The sequence below is a fragment of the Ailuropoda melanoleuca genome, chromosome 4 (genome assembly GCF_002007445.2).
Source record: "Ailuropoda melanoleuca isolate Jingjing chromosome 4, ASM200744v2, whole genome shotgun sequence".
Classification (NCBI taxonomy): Eukaryota; Metazoa; Chordata; class Mammalia; order Carnivora; family Ursidae; genus Ailuropoda; species Ailuropoda melanoleuca.
In genome coordinates this window covers 138650467-138674384 of record NC_048221.1, presented here as the reverse complement: position 1 = coordinate 138674384, position 23918 = coordinate 138650467, and the positions used below count along the sequence as shown (strand labels likewise).

Sequence of the window (23918 nt, the reverse complement as noted above, 5' to 3'; positions counted from 1 at the left end):
TGCTCACAGACCTCCTAGGAAGTAGGTCAGATTTTCCCCCACTTTACAGATGAGCAACCTGAGGTTCCGGGGGTTAAGTACACCTTGCCCTGGGTCGCAGAGTTTATAAGGGGCAGCGCCCAGGTTCACGACAGACTGCAGAGACAGGAACGATATCCTCTATTCACAGGGAGCACGAGGTGTGGAAGCGAGGGAAAGAGCAGGTGAGCAAAGCCTCTAGCTGAGTGCCTGTGGTCAGCCTTAGGAACATCCTCCCAGGGGCCCAAAAGCCCGGTGAGACGGGAACCAACCTCCTTGCACCCCAAAAGAGACCCAGGGGTTCTTCCAGGGACCTCCAGGTCAGGGTGGTGACCCAGGTCCCACTAGCCCCTCACTTCTCTGTGCCAGGCTTCCTGACAAGCTGTGGTGGGAAATCCAGGGTCTACACTAGAAACTGAGAACCAGACTACAGCCTCAGGGGGAGGAGCTCAGCGGAAAAGGGCTATCCTGAGCCCTCCTGGGTCCTTCCTCAGGCTCTCCCTGCAGGCAGCACCACTGCGGGGAGTTGGGCAGGGGTCCCTTCCAGTCTCTGAGAAGCAGCTAGGTGCACCTGCCCCTCTGGGAGGAGCGGCACCCCCCTGCTGGCACCCAGGGCCATCTCTCAGGGTAGCAAGACAGGAGTTCAGCTGGGCGACTGACTCACCCTTGTTCCTGGAACTGTCTGAAGGCGGGAGAGGATGCTGTGGGTAGGTTCTAACTGTATCATCTGGGCTGGGGCCGGTAGCAGATGGTCCTTACAAAAAAAAAAAAAAAAAAAAAAATTACTTCCATGTGGGCTTAAAATAGCACAGCGCTCACCATCAGCTGAATGGGGAAATGTACGGGCCAGTCCGTCACGTGGGGGTGGGCGCGGCTAGCTGCAGGTTGGGACACAGGGCTCAGGCTCCTCCAGCCTGAAGGGCAGAAAAGGGAAGCCTCGGGCACCCACTGTCTGTCTGGCCTCGTGTTAGGCAGGTGGTGTACGCAGCCCCCCTCGAGCCCCATGACCATCCTGAGCCCATGTGACCCAGTGCCCCAGCGAGGACCTTGAGCCCGAGACACGCAGAGCGGGCACGATGATAGCAGAACGCAGAAGCAAGACCACAGGCCCTTCCGAGGCTGCCCTGGGGTAAATCTCAGGCCTGCCACTCACTACTGGTGCGCCCGGGGCCCCTCCCCTTCCTTCACCTCACTTTGTGTATCTCTAAAACGGCGTGAACAGAGCGACATCCCACCAGGACGGTGGAGGGTCTCTGCCAGGAGCCGTGCATAGGCATGTGGTCTCCAAACGCACTCACAGCCCGTCAGTCCCTGAGGCGTGAGGGAGCCTCAGCCTTTCTCCCCTTTTCTGAAAATTCCCTTTGTGTCCTTACTTAAACCATGCCGCATTCTGGCAAGTAGCAGTGGCAGGGTCTGGGTCTCATATTCCACCGTCTGGGCACTGCGGGGAGAGGGGACGACAGGAAAAGGGCCCGCTCATAATGGTGGTTGGCGGCCCTGACTCCCTCCTGCCCATCCCCCAGAGCTCCACCGACGGAGCCCAAGTGGCCTCAGAGGGAGGAAGACCTCCCAAGTGCAGAGCAGATGGAGACCCTCCAAGGGAGCCAGGAGGCCCTCGGGTCACTTGTCCAACACAGAAGTCTTGCTGAGATGAAGGGTTTCTGCACAGCTCACCTTGAGGTCCTTGGGGGATGAGCAGAGGGCTGTGCCCTAAGTGTTTAACAATCAGCTCTGCAGGAGATTGAAAAATAGCTCTGATTTGTGCCAGCTCTGGTGATGTCACTGCTCTCCCCATGGCCAGTGTGGTCCCTGAAGCGGAGCTGGGAAGACACGGCCCGCTGGACTGCCAGGAGCTCCACCGTCCAGCACACACCGGCGATGACAGTGCGAGAGGCCCGCGGGGCAGCATGTGAGGGTTAAGATGCATGGACACTTCAATGAACTCTGTGGTTAACTGTGTCCGATGAAAGCCCCAGTCCGCTTCCTAGCTGTGTGGCCTCGGACAACTTACACAACCCTCCTGGGCCTCACGTGTGACATGAAGACGGCCGCGGTACCGGCCTCGTTAAAAGGGCAATTGCTTTGTGGTGATGATCTCTACATAACGCACTCGTATTTTAGGTGATGTAACTGAGGTCAAACCCGTGGCTCTCCTGGGCAGCTCAGGGCTGGAAGGAGCCTGCTAGAACCTCACCCACCCAAAATCAAATCCATACACGCCTCCCCTCAACCCCACATGCCCCTCACTACCGCTTTCTCTCTCTTCCCTCAACGCTTTTTCAAAGGGCTGTCAGGCCGCCTCCACTTCCTGTCCTCCTGCCCACTTGTCCACCCGCTGCCCGCCTCGAGCCACCACGTCCTCTCTTGCCCACGTCACCAGTGGCCCCACTTTCCAAGTCCAAGACACATTTCTCAATCGTCCTCTTACTCAACTTTCCAGCACCAGTAGGACCTGCTGACCCCTCAGCTTTGGGGACGTGTGTGTCCCCTGGCTTCTGTGACAGTTCCATCACCTGCTGCCCCTCCCCCCTGCCTGCTGCTTTTCTCTGCCTCTTGGCCTGCATCGTCTTTCTCTAACTGGCCACTCACATTGGGGCACCTCCAGCCTTTGACGGGGTCACGTCTCCCCTTCTAACCTCTCTCTAGGAAAGCGCACCCACTCCCACAGCCTCTGTTACTTGGTGTCTCTACCAAACTCTCCCAGACACCCCGGCCCAGGCTTCCCCTCTGCCCCCACAGCAACACAACTGCAAGTCCATCCCCCACACACCCCCCTCACTGTCTCAGACACGCTCCCACTCGATCCGTCCAAAACAGAGCTCCTGAGCCCTCCCAGACCTGTTCTGCCTCCCGAGTCTGCAACTTCCTGAATGGCCACCACCATTGGTTCTTCACCGTCCTTTCTCTTGCCCCAGACTAACCTACCCTAAGTTGTTTCCCTCCTGGCCTCTGGCAAACCCATCCACACCGTCTTCCGTCTTCACCCCATCCCCCAGCATAAGCCGGCACCATCTTAAGCAGGGCCACGGCCACCGAGCTGTCCCTCCACCTCCAGACGCCACCCTCCAGGGCTGCAGAGCCTTCCACATCTCAGATGCGGTCAGGGCACCCTCACTCACGCAGAACATTCTTAGACCAGAATCCCAACATCCCCACACGGCCTCCAAGGGCCTGCATGCATGACTAGCCTCAGCCTATTCTCTCTCTGTCTCTCTCTCCCCACCCCATCTTCTCTCCACCCCATCCCACCGCACTCCCACCCCTCTCTTCCAGAGCAATCTTCCTCCTATCAGCCCCAGCCCTCACCCCTTCAACCCAATGCCCCATGCACACTTCTGATTTCAGCCTAATCACTGCTTTCTTAGGAAGACCTTCCTTCTTCCCTGTGCCCACCTCTGCCCCCCACCCACACACAGGAGATGTCCCCCTCTGACCTTCCTATACCATTTTCTTCATAGCTGTTAATGAGTTTGGAATTACTCACTTATTTGTGTGGTTAATCGATTAACATTTATCTCTCCCACTGGGCTAGTAATTCCCAAAGCCCTACCCACCCAGAATTCTGAGCAGGGTAATGCTTTACCCTGGGGCATTGTCCGTGAACTGCAGGAGGGCCCAGCCCCACCTACCAAATGCCTGTGGCACTCCCAGCCTTTGTGACACCAGGGAAAGCCCTTCCACACAGCCCAGCCCAGGAGCCGGACCCCCAGCCTCCTGCCCAAGACAGTATAGACAGTGTGGGGGGGGGGGGGGGGGAANAATGCTTCTAGGCCTGCCCTGCCCCTGTGGATGGCCCAGTACACAGTGGATGAGTGCTTGGAGCTCCAGCCTGTGGGTTCTTGAACGAACCATGCTGACCGCCATGGCAGGTGGTAATGAGGCATTTGCAGTGGGGGTCCAAGAGGCCATCTGGCCTATGGCAGGACTTGACAGTGAGCCTCATCTCCCTGGAGACAGTCACCTCATGGTGCCTGCTCAGAGCTCAGGCAGTCAGGCCCACAGTCAGCCCCTCCTTGTCATCTCACCATCTATGGAGCTCAGGGCACAGGGTGACAAGGTCAATCCTCGCTGGACCATGGGCCCAGAAGTTGCTGGTACCTCTTCTCTGCTTGTCAGGATCTCTGCCTCCCTCCCTCCCTGCTGCCAAACTTCCACACAGGCCTGCCCACGAGCTGACTGCCAGGAAGAACCAAGCCCACATGCACGCCCAGCCATCTGCAAGAGCAGGCGATGGGTACTGCCTGAGATCCAGGCCCTGTGCTCGGACTCCTGCTGCCAGGCTCCGCCCCTGGCTCTCGGCTTTGCGCTTCCTCTCACAGGATGAGCCTCTTTCCCCACCATCCAAATCCCAATGACTTCAACCAGATCTGCTGAACTTTCACTGAGTCAGCGGAATTCACATTGGGGTTCACGCTCCATACATGCGACAGGCATCTGTCAGGCACTCCCTTTGAGTCATCGGGACCACCCTGGCAGGGACCTCCATGTCCCCCCTTGCAGCCCTCTCCCATCGTGCATGTGCTTATGGCCCAGCTAGCATCTCGTGTATGCTCACTTAATTAGTGCAATGGGAGTGCTTCGGGGTGCCTGGGTGACACAGTCCCTTAAGTGTCCGACTCTTGATTCCAGCTCAGGTCATGATCTCAGGGTCGTGGGATCAAGCCCCACATCAGGCTCCACACTCAGCACAGAGTCTGCTTGTCCCTTCCCATCTGCCCCTCTTCCCCTGCTCATACTTGCTTTTTCTCTAAAACTAATAAAATCTTAAAAAAAAAAAAAAAAAAAAAAAANAAGACTGCTTCGCACCTGTTCTGTGCTAGGACAGTGCTTGGCCCTGGTCACACAGTAACTATTAACTCCACATGTCCTTCTTTCTGTGTCAAGCACTCCGCAGAGTCCTGGAGACACTTCAGAGTTGGGAAGAGTTTCTACAGCTGAGACCATGAGAGGACAAGTCAGAGGGTTTCAAATGGAAAACGAGGGTATAAAGTCCAGACAAGATGCCATAGACGCTGCAAGCATGAGAGGCTAGTGTGGGGAGAGCAGTACCGTAGAGATTGCAGAAGGGATTAGCATCAGACAATAGTCACAACGGCAGGTAATACTGACTGAGCCCTAACGATGTTCTGATCGACATATAGGGACTGTCTTCCTAACCCTCACAGTCACCCACCACAGCTGTTACCCTTGCTCTCATTGTACAGATGAAGAAACTGAGACACACATAAGTGAGTGCCTTAAGGTTGGGCAGCTTGTAAACGGTGCAGCCAGGACATGAGGCCACCCAGTCTGGCCTCCCACAGTGCTCTTCGACACCACCAAGAGGATCTGGGTGTATGAACTATCTGTGGCTGTGTAACAAACGTCCCCCCATGTAGCAGCCTGGCACAACAGCCGTCTGCAGTTCCTGTGGGTCAGAAATCTGGGAGTGGCTGGTGGCAGCTTGCACTGCAGCAGCCACTCCACTCACAGTGAGGGAGCAGAAGAGAGGGACAATAGGACAAAGGTCACTGTTGACTTGTAGTCCAGTCACAGAGGTGACATCTTGTCACTTTTGCTGATGTCTGTTGTATTCATGACAGGAAAGTCGTCAGGGTCTGGGCCACACCCCAGGGAAGCATGTGCCCTGAGGACATGGACCCCGGAAGTGGGGGCTGCGGGGCCACCCCCCAGGCTGCCCACCATGTCGGGCCAGTAGAGGAGACGGGTGGCATCCACGAACAATGTGAGGCATAAGCTCATTATCTGTCCTTTGGTTCCTCACCCCAGAAATCCTGTGTGTTCTTAAGTAAGAATAATAGCCTCGAAGCTAAAACTTGATTCCCAGCCTGAGGGAATTCTTCCTCCTGTTCTTCCCAGAAACTAAGAGCCAAAGAAGACGTGCACTTCTTAAAGATCAGTGGCGCGCTCGGCTATGTAAGGAAACACAAGTGTATCTCGCTGGCGTTGGGCTAAAAACTTGGCAGCAGCTTTCACTCCCACCCCCTCGCCATACGACTTCAGTTGGTCCCCCTAGAGTGCTTCTTTCTTCATCTTTTTCTAATGAAGAGGCACCCCAGTGGTTCCGAGGCTACAGTTTCTCCTTCAATCACTTCCAAGCATCGCCATCGGCGTCGCCTTCCGAGAGCCCCTACGCATACAGGCCCCAGCACCACTCAAAGACCACCTGTGGCTCCAAACTCAGGTCTGGAGTTCAAGACCTTCAATGCTGCAGCCCCAACCTGCTCCCCACATATCTTCTCTGCTCGGGTCACGCTGGTCTGCATGCCTTGAATCTTCCTGTTTCCGGGCCTCCACTCACCCCACTTCCTAACCCTTGGATGTTTTTCCTGCTCCTCTTCACCTACTCAAATTCTGGCCACCCTTCAAGGTCAACTTCATGTTCCATCTTCTCAACGAACTTCTCCAAGACCACTCCAGCCATCCAAGGCTGGGCTTGGTGGGAGGCAGCGTGTGTTCAACGGGATCAGCTAAATAAAAATGCTCGCCAAAGCAGCAAACTACTCCAGGAGAGTTGTCTGAGTTTTCCTTCCTGAACCCACAGCCCTGTCCTCATCACCACTACTTGCTTACTCCCTCTGGGTCAGCGTGGACTCAGCCTTCTGGCTCATGTGGGCAACAGTCCCCAGCACCCTTCTGTATGAACACTGGCTACTACCCAACCCCATGTCATAGGAGGTGGCTTTCTCCGGGCCCCGCACATCTCCCGCTGCCCGGGCATTCCCAGTTACACTGAGCACTTGCATTCAGCCCTGAATCCAGAGCAGGGCAGAGACACAGTAAATATTATCAGGAATGAGGAAGAAGGGGAAACACCATTCATTGATTGGACTCCCCTGTAAAAAAAAAAAAAACACCAAAGATGCTTTACTCTCTTTATTTCTTTAGTGCTCAGAAATACAAAGACATCTTTCCACTTGGAAATCTCACAACATCAACTCAGTCCTATCCTGACAGGGAGGAAAGGACGGGGGGCGGGGGTGCAGAGGTCCATGCTTGATCTGAAGTAGCTGCGGAGCCACGGAAGCTAGGTGCCTGAGGCCCCACGTCCCAACAGTCCGGGGTGACACAGGCAGGCAGCAGCAGCAGGTGCAGACATGACAGGCCGACACGAAACAGGCCTGCCGTGTGCGTCGTGCGTGTCGGGAGCACCCACACTCCCCGAGTCGGCGTGGCCCCCGAGTCTTCCTGGTAACGCCTCCCGCTGCCCGGCCGTGGTGCACGACACCCACATCGCTCGCTGCACATTCACTCTTGAACTTTATGTTCTGCTGTTCTCTTTTCGCACATTGTTCAGAAATAAATGCTGGTGCCCACATTACATTTTGCTTTTAAATAGCCTGCCGCAGAGGAGACTTGCCCAGTGCTCTCTGAGCCACGCCAGGTGGGATCCAGGCCATTTGCACGGAAGGCAGAAGTTGGAGCTGGTGCGAGTTCATGGGTAAGGCACGTGGAGGCCTGCTCTTGCTCCTGGCACAGCCGTCGCCAACCAGGGGGCTTGAAGGAAAGTCTCTTGACTGTTCTCAATTAAGGCTGGCTTTTCTAAAAAGCACTGTATGCCAGGCTTTTTGGTCTCAGGACCACTTCATACTCCCAGAAATTACTGAGCATCCCTAAGGAGCTGGCATTCATGTGAGCCATATTTGTGAAGATATTTACTGTACTAGAAATTAAAACTGAGAAAGTTTTTGAATATTTCTCAATTTGTATCAAAAAATCACAATACAGATTCATTACATATTGGCATAAATTTTACATTTTAAGAAAAATAACTGTGTTTTTCAAAGCAAAAAAATAACAGTGAGCAGAATGGCAACTATTTATTTTTTCCCAGGCCCCCTAAATGTCTGAATTATTGAGAGATAGCTGGATCCCCACATCAGCTTCTGCTTTCAGTCTGTGCATTTTGTTGTTTTAAGTTGAGGAACGTGAAGAAAACTCAGCCTCATATATGTAGTTGGAAAAAAGAGAATAACTTCGTAATAGGCTTTTCAGATCACTGTGGCTATTCTTCTTTGATACTACACCAAAACTCAACAAATGATACTCCCTGAAAGGTTACTTGCAATAAAGAATCTGAAACCATATCAATTAATTTTGCAAACACTGTTGCACTGAAACCCACTATCATGCACGCTGAATATTACTTTTACCTCTTCATGAATTTGCAACACCATGCATTGGGCATTTGGAAAATATTGATTCGTTGAGCTGTGAAGATCTAATGATATGTTGACACATTTCATTATACAACCTCCGGAAATCATAGCATTAACATAACCACTAACCTCACCAGAAAAGTCTGAATCAGGAAGCTATCAAGCTCACAGGAGTGGATACAAGTTTTCTAAAATTCTAATTTTCACTTTGAAGTTTCAATTTTACAATTGGCAACAAATATTGTCAGTTATTTTTCTTGAAGAAACAGGCTCGCTCCATTTATTTTCAAGAAAATGTCTGCAAAACACCCAGATCTGAATCACCTAGTTTGTCTGTCAATTGTCCTTCCATAAACAGCACGTAGCATGAAAAGCCTGGATGAGAAACCCAGTCCCTTGCCAATGACCGGCAACATCTGGCCACGTGAGCAGAACTTAATTCATACCTCAGAAGCAATTTCACTTGGGGGAAAGAAAAGTTTTTTTACAGTGTTGGCAAACATTTTTGTTAATGTATCCAATCAATCAGTGTCAGTGATCTTAAAAGAAATGTTACAATTTTTCATGGAATCAAAAATCAGTGAAACCATTTTGATCATTTAATTCTTCTTCATTTAGAGATATTTTTAAAAGTCAATATAACGCTTCCTTCACCCTTTTTTTTTTTTCTGCCTGAGGTGTGGGAGAATGGTGAGGGGGCTACATGTGGCCACGGACCCTGGTGCCAGGCTGCCGGTATTGGAATCCTGGCTCTCTCGCTGCTTAGCCGTATAAGTAGGACAAGTTTCCAATGGCTCTATGCCTCAGTTTCCTCATCTGTGTAATGGGGCAATAATAAAGCACCTGCTGGGTGATGTTGCTGTGAGGACCAAGTGAGCTCTTGACAATGATGCTGTCCCTAGAGGCATGTTACCACCCAGGTAGGCAGGCTGTATCCCAGGGCTCTGCGCTTGGTAGGAAAGCCTCCATGACTGGCTGGCTTTCCCACCCCCACCCCTAAAGTAGCATGACCCCTGTCTTCGGGGACAGCATGTCCAATAATCTAGAAGAGTTCAATAATAGACAGCCCTCCTGGCTCTCTCCTCTTCTTGTCAGTGAGGGGTGACAGCAGTGAGGAGCGAAAGGCCCAGCAATTAGCCCAAATACCCGAGCTCTTCGGTCTGGAAGCTTCACAGGGCTGGGAGAAGATGGTGGTAGGGGGTGCCCAGGATCTTGTGATCCAGTGATCTGCCATCATCACCTTCCAACGTGGGCACGTGTGACAGGACAGGTGACCTGGGGAGTGCCCACAGGCTCTGGTCCAGCAGCTGAGCATGAGGCAGGGATGACCTGGGGGGCAGTCTGTGGAAGCTCCCACCACAGGAGGCACAGGCTCCATGTGTGGAAGGTGATGGACCAGCCCACCCAGCCCAGGGAGGGCCTCCTCACATGGGAGCAGTAAGGGGCTCTCCCCAGGGTGGGGACCCACTGCAGAGCAGGGGCAGACCCCATCCCACAAGGCACAGTGCTCGGGAACAGGCCTTGAGGGAAAGGGGCAGAGGGTAGAAGACAGGCTGCTGACCATCTTAAACCTTAGACTCTCAGCCAGGAGTGGAGTCAGCACAGGTGACTCAAACAGGAAGTACCTACAAAACACGTGAGAACACCTAGAACCAAAACACACAGCACGCACGTGAATGTGCGATCTGGGCAGTCAGGCGCAGCCATGCAGCTGCTCACTGTCCAGGAAGCCCTTCAGGTGTGCTCTTACCTGAGGCCTGTCCTACACAAGGTTTCACTCACGCGGAACTTTGGTGACCCTCAGCTTGCAGTAACCTTAGACCCCATCTGAATTTCTTTCACAAGAGATCTTTGTCAACATTGCCTACCGCTGTTTTCCTACTGAATGGGAGAAAATATTGCAAGTCATATATCTGATAAGGGGCTAAGATCCGAAATATATAAAGAACTCATGCAACTCAATAGCAAAAAACAGAAAAAAAAAAAAACAAAAGAAAAAAGAAAAAAATCCAATTAAAAGTGGGCAGAAGATCTGAATAGACTTTTTCCAAAAAAGACCTACGGATGACAAACAGGTACCCAGAAAGATGCTCGAAGTCACTCATCATAATGGAAATGCAAATCAAAACCACAATAAGGTATCACCTCACACCTGTCTGAGTGGCTGTTATCAGAAAGACTAGAAATAACAAGTGTTAGCAAGGATATGGTGAAAAGGGCATCTTGGTGGGAATACGAATAGGTGAGGTCACTGTGGAACACAGTATGGCGGTCCCTCAAAAAATTAAAATTAGAGCTGCCCTATGATCCAGTAATTCCACTTCTGAGCATTCCTCCAAAGAAAATGAAAACACTAACTTAAAAAGATGCATCCCCATATTCTTTACTGCATTATTGACAATTGCCGAGACATGGAAGCCAGCCTAAGTGTCCACCGATGGATGAATCGGTGAAGAAATTGTGATATACCCTGGCAGTGGGATGTTATTCAGCCATAAAAAAAGAATGAAATCTTGCCATTTGCCCCATGAGTGGACCTCAAGGGCATTACGCTAAGTGAAACAAGTCAGACAGAAAAAGATAAATGATCTCTTTTACAGGTGGAATCTCAGAAAAAAATTAATTAAAAACCCTGCCCTCACAGGTAACCAAGCTCATAGAGAACAGATAAGCGGTGGCCAGAGGTGGGGAGTAGGGAGGAGGAGAATTGGGAGAACTGTTTTTGGTATTTTGTTTGCTTGTTTAAATAAATTGAGGGGGGGGGGAAGAGCCCTCCCCTCAAGAATCTGACATTATAGCTGGGAGAGACAGATAATGAACAATAAACAGAATAGTAAGTAATTATATAACATGTTCGAAAGTGCCATAAAAATCTACGAACACAGCCACAGAGATTAAGAGTCTGCCGTGCTAAACGTGGGCAGGTTTCACTGAGAAAATGACATTTAAACAAAGATGTGAAGGAGGTAAGGTGGTTGTCTGTGTGACTGTCTGGGGAAAGAACCTTTCAGACGGAGGAATGGCCTGTGCCAAAGCCCACGGCGGACACTCATCTGAGCAGAGGAAGAACAGAGAGGTCAGTGTACCTGGAACTGAGTTAGCAATGGGGAGTGGATGGGGGATGACAGGGTGCCCAGCCCATGTGGGGCCTTCCAGGACATTACAAAGGCTTCGCCTTCTGCTCACAGATGAGTGAGAAGGGAGGGCAGGGGCTCTGGAAGGTCTCAAGCCCAGGACTTGTAACAAGATGATCTGCGGGCCATCACTGAACTAGCCAAGCCCAGTGGCAGGAAGACCAGGGAGCGCTACTGCAGTCACCCAGACCAAGGAACACGGTGGCACCGGCCAGGCGGTAAGTGCCAGAACCTGCACGTGGTTTGAACACTGGTTCAATGGGATTTTCTGGCTTTCTCCATTTGGGGAGAAAGCATTCACGGTGGGGTTGGTGCAAGTCAAAAAAAAAAAAAATTGTTATTCACTAACAATCATATTAAAACGGTATTCCAAAAAAAAAACCCAATGATGGTATTATTTTTCATCCATCGTGTTGACAAAAACAAACACTGAGAAGCATATAGAGAAAGAAGTACTATTATCCCATCTAGGAATGTAAATAGGGGTCGTCCTTCTGGAGAACGATTTGTTGAATCTACCAACATGTGATATCCCACACCCTTTCACCCGGCAGGCCATTTCCAGTTGCCTGCCCCACAGAAACACCCGCAGATGTCCAAACGTGCAGGAAAATGTTCACAAAAGGACAGTCGCTGCCACAGTGTCTTTAAAGCAACCAATTGAAATAAACCCACATGCTTATCGATAAGTGATTGGCCAAGTAAACTGTGGGCAGACACACTACAGATTACCACACATCCTTTGAAATAATGAGGTAGATACGCACCTGCATCTGTTAAGGAAAAGGCCTGGGAGGTGCCCTGAATTGTCTGTTGGGATTACTTACAGGAGAAGGCAGGTTGAGCAACAGAATTAGAGGAGAGTTATGTCTTTTTGTTCCAGGTCGTTCTGCATTGTTCCTTCCCTTACAGGTGTAAGAGCAAATCCAGGCATGATTTGTGTTATTGTCAATGTACGCTTTTAAGCTTAGACACTAGAACATTTAAGGCCCCGTCCTGAGTGCCCACAGTCCGCAATCACGGATTCTCGGGACGCAAACCCACCCCATCTCTGTCATACCCTCTGCCAGAGGCCAGTTTTTCATGCGTGTCATAAAGCTGAAGCTTCAGGCTCATTACTAACCTAGGCCCTTTTTAAATAGGTAGTCATTTTGTGTAGCTAATACTATACCTTAAATTTTGTATTTTCATCTTAAAGAGGAGTCTAAAAGTGTAAGCCCCATAAACCTGCACCGGCCCTCACAGCTGCTCACGCTGGTGTCACAGCCCCGTCGGGGGCAGGACGGCAACATCTCCCACGAAAGCTTTGTAGGCCTCCCTGCAGACTGAGTGGTGACAACAAGCAAAGGTGGAAAGGGGAACTAAGAACCAATCCCCCCAAAACAAAGAACAGCCAATGGGTAGACATAATCTCGGTGAGACCCCAGAGTCCTTTTCCACAGCGTGCTGAGAAGCTCGGGCAATGTTATCGGAGACACCATTAGCCTGGAGGTCAGACCAGGAATGAACACAAGAGAAATAGGAAGAATGTCAAGACAGTCCCTAAAATGAGTCCCATAATTAAGGAAACTGTTCTTTAGAGTAGAGAATCTTTCAGCCACAGAAACCCAGAAAAACAGGAAGCCAGAAAAGAAGCAGGTCTGTCTCAGGAATGCGTTTTAACTCTCCAGTCCCCATGGCTGGCGCCCCTTGCAACAGAGATCGGGGAGAGAAACGCTCTGAAACCGAATGTCACTAAGCATTCACATATGCTAAGCTGCTCCCTGGCTCCGATCCCACAGTCACCAGGCAACCACTGGATGAAGGAGTTTGCCAGGTAGATTTACCCACACAGACTAGGGTAAGCGCAGGACTTAGCTCTCTGGACCCTTCAACAGATGGAGTTCTCACTGTAAAACAACAGGCCGACACCCAGCATAGACATCAGTGCTATGAGTGTGGCTAATGTGAGTCTGCCCCAGAGACAGGGATTTGGGATTTGTCGCACAGCCAGTCCAGCCCCCTGGACCGTGAGCATGTGCCCACGGCCCACATGCGGACTGCTGTGTGACCTTTCACACAGCTGTCATCCAAATTAACCGTGTGCAAGCTGAGTTGTGCACTCAGTGACACGCCGTGGTGGAGTGGTACCACTGGGTCCACATTGGTGGGATTACATGCAGCTGACTGGCCACCATAGAAGCCAGCTGGCAAGTCCGCGACACGGTGTGACAAGGCAGCCCAGATCTGAGGTCAAAGCCAGCTGTTAGCTGGTGTGTGGCTACCTAGGCTGGGGTCCATGTCCTGATATGTACCCACAGATGGCGATCTCCTTTCCCTCCCTGTCCCTGCTAGAAACTGTCACGGGAAAGGCAGGAGGCAGCCCCTGGCAGGTGTCATGTGTTTCTTATCTCCAACAAAAGGAGTCCTAAATGCTGGGCAGGAAATCGCATCCCTGGGGCAGGGCTGTCTTCCAAGAGTGACTCCATCCTCCATCCGTGGGTCTTTGCATCTGTGATCAGGGGATCGAATGGGAGAACAAGAGAGGGGCCTGCTCTGGAGTCTGGAGACAGTGGCTGCCTTCCAGGCCTTGCCAAGTAAAGAGAACAGAAACAGCGGGAGAATAACCGTACAGGGTGAGCGCAGAGCTGGCACCTGAGAGAAAGTTCGTGGGACAACGTCAGTGATGGGTCATGGCTAGGTCCTGGTTAAAAACCATGATGGACAGCTCGCTGGACAGCAGTGAGATGCCATTCCCCACCAAGAAATGAGCAGCACTTCCTGAGACTTGGTTCCTTCTGTTCTCATAAGCAGGGGCATTTTTTTTTCTTCATTCAAAAGAAACAAAATACAGAAAAATCAAAGAACAGACGCAGAAGCCATGAAACACCAAAAGGAGGATTTGCATCTGCTCAAGGTGACGCACTGGCAGGCCAGGCCCTAGCAGACCAGGAGACCCGGGGACACACGTCTCTAGAACAAGATGTGAGGGTGCTCCAGCTGCAACATCTGTCACTCCACTGATGGCCAGGGTTGACCAGGCTGATCTGGCTGGCTAGGCGGGTGACCCTTCTCCCCTCACTGCTCCATGTGTGTCCCTCCCGAAGCTACTCGGTGGGAGAGGATGACCTTCCCTGAGAAAGGAGGACCCTTCTGGGGTCAAGGGTATAGGAGCAGCTGCGCCCCCTGCTAGAACCTCCCAATAAGCCCTTCAGGTCCATTTGTAGGAGAGAGTAGGGTAGTCAAGCTTCCACGACTCCAGACACATCCAAATGAGGCGCAGCGGCCCCCTCGCGCCTGGACTCACTCCGGCCCCCACATGCCCAGCTGTCTCCACGGCACTAGATGCCTGGAGCCCAGTCTGCCCTGCGTCCGGCCTCCCCCCTGACCCGAGGGCCAGGGCCCCCGGCTCACGCACGTCCACATCTCAGCACCCACCCTCCACCTCCTTAGGACCCTCAGGGCACACCAGACGGTCCGCGAGCACCTGTCGTGTTGAAATGACCTCGTGGCCTGCTACAGATTCTGCTCCTCGTGGGACTTTTTTCTAATCACCTTCAATTCTTGAAAAGACCTCAAACTTTCAACTGTGTGCTGTGTGTAGATTCTGTCCCTCTGAATATATGCGATGGTTTCTCCATCTCACCCGGTCACCTGAGGCACAAAATAAAATCAGCTTTGGAAACCGGGACCCGGAAGGAGAAGACCCCTCACTAAAATTCCCAAGAGGGGCCTTGCTTACCTTCCATAACCATAAATCGTAGGCAAGCAATCTGAACCATTGTGCTGTGTGCTTCCAAACAGACAACCTGTCACCATAGCAATACTCACATCTGTCATTACCTCAGAGAGAGAACACCTTTTAAAAGAAATCTACTTAGCAACATGTCATGTTAACTTCTGTGCTTCTTACGGATTCGCTCAGGAATCTAGGTCTGAGTGCCCTGGGATAAGGGGTGCGTCTGTGAACAATCTAAAAGGCACGGCCACAGCCCAAAGTCGCCTCTTCCTCAACCTGTCCCCACCTGTCCTTGGATGATTCAGGTACTGGGCCTCCCTGAAGCCAGAGCGTAAGCCCGTTGTTATGAACATAATAGCTGTCACCTTGGCGTTGTGCATGCAGTCTCTTAATCCTCAGGTCAGCCTACACAGCAGGCGTTCCCCCCACCGAGCAATGAGGAGCTGGGCTCCTGCACCCCCCCCCCAGCCAGTGAAGCCTGCTGCCACGATGACATCACAAGCCACACCTGGCTCCCAACACACCATCCACACCCTGGGGATCTGCAAATTTTCCCTACAACTCAGAAAAGAGGATTTTTTTTAAAAATCATCTCCATTTTATAGAAGAGAAAACTATCTTGAAGAAGTGAAGGCTCTTGCCCGAGCTCCCTCGAGAGGACATGTAGGTGCAGAGACACAGACTCCCCTCCGCAGTGGGAGCCTCAGTCCTCCCCTGTCTGAGCCCAAGAAGAGGCCACCCAGAGCCTTCTCCCACTTGGTTTCGGAAGAAAGTCCAGACTCTTGCACCAGCTAAAAATCTTCCCAAGCAGGCTAGTCCTTTGGCTAGGCCCTCAATTCTTCCAGACCTTACGTGGAACTTTCTTGTCTTTTAGGGAAATAAGGATGAAGGAAGCATGTGTGGGACTTTCATGCCCAGGAGTCTCCTGAAAATCTTGTCAAAATGCAGATGCTCACTGGGTAGACCGCGAGGGGCCTGAGAGGCTGCATTTCCAACCAGCTGCCAGGGGAGGCTGCTGGTCCTCAATCACACCTTTAGGGAAAGGCGAGAAGGCTCTTCAGTTAAGAAGAAAAGATGCACTATAAAAAGATGGGGTGTTACCCCCAGGACAACCCAGGACTAAAGCAGGCTGCATGTTCAGACCTCGTGTTGCTAAGGAAGTCTTAGGGCACAGGAAGAGAACCTGGCTCCTGAGGCTGACTTCTAACCTTTAGGAGACTGACTCTATACCAGGAGCCCCTCTCAGGCTCAAAGCCACTACTGACAGTAGGTTATCTTCATTCCTGACCCCCCAGCGCGTGGCCTACTACTTGGAATATGCTAGATGCCCAAAAAATATGGAAGGGAGGGAGGGAGGGAGGGAGATTTGGTTTAAAAAAAAATTGACTTGCAGCAAAGAAGACTCTGAGGTGTGATCTATTTTATAAATTATGCAATGCTTGCATTGTCCAAGATGGGCACAGAATGGCTACTCCATTCCCAATAATTAACTGATAGAAAGAATTCAGTCTTGCTCATGAAGCTGTATGCATTTCTGTCACTCCATGGAATCTAGAACCTACCTTGCATATACTAACTACATCAGCCTTCTAAAACCAAAGAAACTTCTGGATTTTGGAAAGATGTAATTTTAGGACCTGTGATAGTTATTTGTGTGTCAGTTTGGCTGGGCCCAAATATTTGGCTAAACATCATTCTGGAAGTTCCTATGAAGATGTTTACAGATGAGATGAACATCTAAATTGGTGGACTTTGAGTAAGCAGATTGCCCTCCATAATGTAGGTGGGCCTCCTCCAATTAGTTGAAGGGCTGAAAAGAATGAAGACTGACGTCCCCCAAACAAGAGGGAAATTGGCCAAAAACGGCCTTTGGATTTGAAATGCAACATCAGCTCTTCCCTGGGTCTCCAGTCTGATGGCCCACCTTGCAGATTTTGGCCTTGCTAGTCTCCTTAATCATGTGAGCCAATTCCTTAAAATCTGTCACTTGTTTGCTCACTCTTTCATATATATATGAAGAACCCTGGCTAATACAGGGCCAAAAAAGGAACTACATTTTATAGCAGATGGTAAACATCACTTATCCCAAAAGATACTAAAGTATGACACAGACTGGAACAGAGGCTGAATATACTCATGGCTGATGAACTAACAAGTCACAGGACATCTCTAAATCCAGAGGAACATGGGACTGTGCCCTCAAAGAGTAACTGTTAAACTCCTACCCCCCACCCCCAACCCCGAATGGATCCTCGGATTACACTTAGAGAAATACTGCAGAACAGGTTTCCTTGGAGGGACAGTCTTGGTCAGAATGAGGGGGCCACTATATTCTAAAATACAATATGAGTTCTCCTCATATGCCCTTCAAACATTAGGCAGACCGTATGAAACCATATTTGACCATCTCTGACCTATAAAAATGACAATTTTGTATAGTTAACCTAATATATCTACTTGCGCCTCATCCTTTAGACAGCACTGAATAAAGCCCCATTACACCCAGAATCCTCTCTCTTACAGAGCCTCTAGAATGTTCTCTGTCTTGCCATCCCACCTACATCGGCAGCAGGTTGGTGCTGTGTGAGGCTGGGGCACGCTGTGTGGGTGGGGGGCAAGTCACTTCCTCTCCCAAGCCTGGGTCCCGAGCCACAAAGTGCTGGCGCTAACAGTGCTGTCTCCTTGGGGCTCAGGCAGGACCCAGTGAGGGGCTGCCTGGAAGCACCGGTGGGTGTGCCTCTCATTTTAACCTGCACTGCTATGAGGGGTCAATGGTGCTCTCGTGGAGGCCTCATTCTTTGTTGGAAGGTGCTAGAGAAATACCCCTAATCCTTGTCTCCTGGGACACACAGGCTGCTGGAAACTCTGGGGCCTGGCCCGACCCAGTGTTTACAGACCCTCCTACCCCAAGAAGTCAGAGACCAGAGACCTTCTGAGGGCGGGGCTCTGCCACATTCACCATCTCCCCAGTGCCTGACATGAGGCTTAAGGCACAGAGCAAGGGATGAGTAAGTGAAGAAAGGAAGGAAGGGAGGCAAGGAATGAAGGAGAGTTTTGTCCCGCCTTAGATACCTGCTGACCATTCCCTCCAGGTCACCCACCAGTCTGGTCCATGCATCTGCCCACCATCTTCCCTCTGAGGTTGTAAGGCCAGCTCCTACCCGGTGGAGAAGCCAGCTTCCACCACCCTTCCCTGGCACTGCCACCAACTCACCCATGACCCACAGCTTCTGCCACTCAGATGAGACCAACCTGGCCCCCACCTCTGCTGGCCCACACAACCTGTGCATTCCTAGCCTGGAAACCAGCTCCAGCACTCACCCCTGAGCACCCTGTTCTTCGGCTGCCTCTGCTCATCCAAAGCCCTGGGCTGGGTGGAGGGGACCACAAGAGGCAGGGGATACCGCACTGTCACGTGGCCTCTGCAGCCTTCTTGAGGCCACACGCAGTGACCTGGGGCCGTCCTGTGGGCACTAGCAGCCCACCTTCAGCCCTGCCTCATCCTCCTCGCTGGCCTCCAGGAGCCTCGCAGGGCACCACCAAGGCACCACCAAGATGGCGAGCTCTGGGCTGCACACCCAAAATACACACTCCTCCCTCCAACCAGGGGACCTGCCAAGTGCCAGGGGCCCCAGACCCTGCAGCAGGAACCCACATGAATGACCCAGGAAAAGCCGTACTGGGAGGAAGGGTAGAGGGAAGGGGCTGAAGAACATGTTCGAGGAGAGAAGCCACCCCTGGGGACGAGGTGGCATCAACTAGGCGACCAGGCCCAGCTCTGAAGCCAGGCATGGTGGGAGTGATTTAAGGACCGAGGAATACAACGCTTTACAACCTCAATTAATGATCATTTAAGTGGCAAATACCCTTACAGACGACTTCCCTTTGGTTTTGCTTAATGATCACTATTTAGAGAAAGTCGTGCCCACACACACACACACACAGAGCAGATGCTGCGTCTGACTCGTGTTCCTGAGGAAGTTCAAGAAGGGGAGAAAAGAAAGATCACTAGAGAGAAGAATCAACTGCTCAAGTCCAAAACCAAAAAATCACCACAAATCTCAGCAATCCTACGTTTCGGCCCATAACGACGCGACGAGGGCCCGCCCTCCATGGCGAGGAGCGGGGTCCACCTCGGTGGCTGACCTAGCTTAGTTTGCTTTACTGTCTCAGCTGGGAGGCTCATTCACCACCAGCTGAGTCCTACCACCAAGAGCAAATCATGTGCGGGGACAGACCCGCCCTGCAGACACCACACTGGGGTGTAGGCCGTGGCTTTTAACACTTCTCCCCCCGGGAATTCCCTCTCCCTGCAGGATCAGAAAGCCGATGTAATCACAGTGGCTTCCCCTTCTACCCTACATCCTAAAGATGGGGGCTTACGGTCCCTTTGGCTCTTGGGAGGTCCCCGACGTTGGGGTGGCCTCCTCCGGCTGACTCGAGGCCTGGCTGTCCGGGGCCTGGGAGCCCCAGGTCAGACACAGAGGTCGAGTGGCCCTGCAGCTGACTGCTGCACGTTCGGGGCTGGCTTAGCGAGCAGCCCCCCAGAACCCCACATTCACCGGCACAAAAAGTCATTGGCAGCCCTCAGCGATGCGGGCCGGGCATCCAGACTTTCTCACCGCCAGACAATGCTCGCTCCACACCGTGCGCCTGCTAAGAAGCCCAACATTTCATTAAACAAATCAAGTACGGATTTGGTAGCTTTACCCTCTATAAAGATGCGAGGCTCTTTGCAGCGGAAGGAGCGCTGGCAGCTTAAGCCCTAATCTTTCACACAGCCTGCAAAGTAGCCCTAAACCCTGAAAGAAATTAGAACAGGTTGAAGGGAAGTGACAGCCCAGATAACTGAGCCTCATTCTTCTTCTCTCTGTTTCGTCCCCTCCTTTGTTTTCCTCTCTCTGTTTCTCCCACCTGTAATGTAGGCCATATTCATACATTTTCTACCATGTAAGCCCTCTGAAATTGCTTCTTGAGCAGGGAGGAAATAACGCCAACATGCGAAATGAGATGAAGTGAACAGGGAGCTGTTAGATCGTCACCTGACCAAGGAGGGAAATCAGGCCCCGATGGGACGTCCCTGCCCACGTGCCCCAGGGAGCATGTGCCCCAGGCCAGCGGAGACTGGGCGGTCGGGACGTGAGCCTCCCAGGCTCCCGCAGAAGCAGCAAGGTTAGGGACTTGAGCGGGTTTCCAGCTTCCAAGCCTGGCCCTGACAGAGGCATTTCTGTGATGTCAAAGGGCCAGCAGTGTCAGGATTTCCTGAGGTGACAAAATCACACCCACAAAATGAAAATGCACGGTCCTGAGCCCCCTGAGTCAGTGCTCTGAAAACGTCATACGCCCTCCGGTCTCTGCGTGGCATGACCAGGGCCCTCCCAGGGCGCCCACACCAAGGCTCCTGCACCCCCAGATCTGAGTTTTAGCTGCTTCCTTACTCTGCCTGCCCTTCCCTCTCTGACACCCATTCCCCTGGGAAGTTAGCTGCAGGGCATCCTGTTTTCTGATCCTGGCCTGATGCCCTGCTCCTAACGCTCCCCTCCCTGCATGAGTCCCACCCCAGTGCCCAGGACATCACGGAGGCCTGACTGGCTCCCCCACCAGCCTGCCAGTGCTGTCCACAGCCTCGTGTTAGCCTTCACCGAGCCTCAGGCAGGGTAGATGGCAAGTAAATGTTTATTGAACAAACAGATGGATCTTTATTACTTTCCTCCAGGAACTCACTTGCCCCAAACATACAGCTTGTGACAAAACAAAGCCCAACCAGACCTCTTGCTTGATTCCAGTTTGCAAGCTGTGTGCATTTCCATGTCTTTGAGCCTGGTGCCTGCCATTCCCCCTGTTCTCTCCCTCACTGAACAGGAATTAAGCCTCAGCTTAAATGCCACCTCCTCTAGGAACCCTTCTTTGATTTCCCCTTATTCATTCAACAAACATGTCCTGAGTGTTCACCCTGGCTCAGGCACTTTGCTGGGCTGAGAACAAGCCAAGAACAGACAGGAGGGGTCCCTGCCTGGACACTCAAGGAGGAGCCAAATGCCACAGTGATATGTGCCCCTAGCCTCTCCTAGTACCTCTTCCAGAGTCCTTCTTCAGAACCATTTCACTCCTACATCCTAGAATTACATATCACGCACACAACACGCAAGCACAAAGGCACGGCACAGCGTCTAACAGGCAATGAGCAAGCCCTGAGTCGTGCTCATGAACCCGCACACTTAAAAGGACAAGTTCCTCCAGAAAGGTTTGTTGAATAAACAAAGCATAGAAAGAAACAGCAGGGGGATCTAGGTGAGGCTAAAAAGGAAAGCTAACACCACATTAAAACCACAAGGCGATACCATTACACACTGATCAGCATGGCCAAAACCCAGAACAGTGCCAACACCAAGTCTGGCGAGGACGGGGAGCCACAGGAACCCTCCTGCATCACTGGCGGGAACACAGAAGGGTGCGGCCACTCTGGAAGACGGTTTGGTGATTTCCTACAAAGTTAAACATACTGTTACCATATGATCCAGCAATCATTCTCCTTGGTGTTTACCCAAAGGAGTTGAAAACTTACATCCACGTGAACACCCACACAAGGATTGGACCGCAGCTTTATTCCTAATTGCCAAAACGTGGAAGCACCCAAGATGCCCTTCAGCAGGTGAGCAGATGACCTATGCAACATCCAGACAGTGGACTATTATTCAGCACGAAAAAGAAATGAGCTACAAGCCAGGAAAGGACATGGAGGAACCATAAACACATATTTCTAAGTGAACTAATCCAATCTGGAGTGACTACATGCTGCATGATTCCAGCCATATGACATTCTGGAAAAGGTGACACTGGATACGGTGAGAAAATCAGTGGTTACCGGAGGTTACGGAGGGGAGAGGGGAGGAGTGAATAGGCAGAGCACGGAGGGGTTTTAGGGCCGGGAAACTGCTCTGTATATATGATAATGGTGGACACACGCCCCTGTGCATTTGTCCAAACCCACGGAACGTACTGCACTAAGAGTGGACCGTGATGTCAGCCGTGGACTTTGGGTGACACTGCAAACGACGGGTCACTGTGGGTTCATCAACTGTACCAAACATCCTACTCTGGAGGGGGATGCTGATAACGGGGAGGCTGTGCCTGTGTGGGGGCAGGAGATAGAGGGGAACCCTCCGTACCTTCCTCCTAATGTTCCTGTGAACCTAAAACTGCTCTAAAAATAGTCTTTAAAAAGTTTTTGAAGAAGAGCATCCATTATAATAGTAGCCACTCTCTGCCTTACTCTTGCTAGTGACAAAACCAAGGTCCGCAGTTACACACATCAGAGCTGAAAGGATAGCAGCTTCATCCAGCCCTGAGCCCCCGCTCCCCCAGCGCCAGTCCGCCCGCCGGTGGGACAGCAGGATCTGGAGCTGGCCTTCCCAGGGCTGCCGAGGGGCTTTAGCTAGCCACAGCATGGGGGCCTGGGGCAGGTCATGCCAGCCGCCTACGACCCACTGATGACCTCAAGAGACAGGAGCTGCTGAGGGCCCTGGGCCACAGCATGTGCAGTCTGGGTGGTGACATCCTGCATAGAATGGGGACTGGGGACAGCACAGGCCCTGGAGTCCAACTGCCTGGGTGCAAATGTGGCCTTCTGCCTCTTACCAGCACCTTACTTCACTCCTCCATGCCTCAGTTTCCCCATCAGTAAAATGGGGGTAATCATGCTTTCTACATTGTCAGATTGCTGTGCCATCCAGATGAGGTGACGCTTGCAAGCACCCCGCGGAGCTGGGAGGGAGGAAGCCTGCCATGGGCGGCCGCTGTTCTTGCTCTAGCTGTCACTTCTCAAGCCCTGCACCAGACCCACTGTGTTCCTTAGCTTAACCTCATCCTCACCCCAACTCCAAGGAAGCATGACAGTCTCCATGCTCAGAGGACTTCCCTAAGACCACCCAGGTAACGAGAGGGATTTGGACCAAGGACCCCTGCCTCCAAAGCTGCTGTGTCGCCCTGCCTTTTGGGGTGAACAGTTCCTGTGGAAGGTGCATCTGTCCACAGTGAGCAGCCCAGCCTCACTGACTGTCACATTCCTTGGGTGGCTGTGACCTGGGAACAGTGATGTCCTGGCTGCAAGAGGTGGGTGGGGGAGGCTGGACAGAAAAGCCCCAGGTAATGTAAATGGAAACTCTAACCGACAGGCCTGCACCTGGTGTTTTTGCATTTCCCAAGACAGCTGAAGGGACTGTGTATGAAGCTTCACACCCCGGAGGAAACCCGTCTGTAGCCATTGGGGCGGCTGGACTGGGTCCCGAAGCCACCTCATGTCCCAGCCTAGAAATTTTGTGCGGGAGCTGATTTAAACACGGCCCCTCGGGAGACCTGGAACCCATCTGGGAGAGGCCCTGACCCACTTCCCAGCCGGGAGTAGGGGGTGGGGATGCTCTCTTGGCTCCAGGGAGGAGGCAGCAATGCTCTGGTCCCACAGGCTCCTGGGGAATTAAAGGGAGACCCCAAGGCCGTTTGAGCTGCACATGAGCTGTGCCGGGGAAACCACCCCCAGGGAGGCCCGAGGGTCTGGCTCCTTCTGGCACCAACTATGCGGGCAGCATACCTCAAAGACTTGGGCATCCTGCGGGAAGCGGTCCTCAAATAGATGATGTGAGCTGCCCAAGGTCATGCCCAGCTGGAAGAAACGGGACTCGGAGCCAGGCCTGACTCCAAGCCCCTGGCACCTTCCCTGAGCCTATCCGAACAGGAACCACAGCCACCACAGCTCGGAGAAACCAGCCAAAATGTGTGGCCGGGCAGCGGCCAGCCTCTAGCACAGAGCACAGGCCGAGGCGCTCTGGGGAAACCCCAGACATCAGACGACAAGGTCTGTGGCCTTGAACTACAGTAAGTTATAGGGCAAGC

General features: G+C 52.1%; 1 protein-coding gene across 3 annotated transcripts in view; it reads right to left on the bottom strand.

Annotated features, from left to right (window-relative positions):
- LOC109490461 overlaps nucleotides 1–23918 on the bottom strand; it is a 252703-nt gene that overhangs the window by 219299 nt on the left and 9486 nt on the right. Inside the window, exon 1 of one of the 3 annotated variants that reach the window (XR_004625104.1) lies at nucleotides 683–756. The exons of 1 other annotated variant lie outside the window; for it this stretch is intronic. Coding sequence is in view for 1 of the 2 variants with exons in the window: in XM_034659954.1 (XP_034515845.1) it covers nucleotides 683–772 (90 nt within the window). In the remaining variant the exon portion in view is untranslated. Of the gene's footprint in view, nucleotides 1–682; nucleotides 773–23918 lie in introns of those variants that run through there. One more of the 3 variants, XM_034659954.1, reaches the window with a different exon arrangement.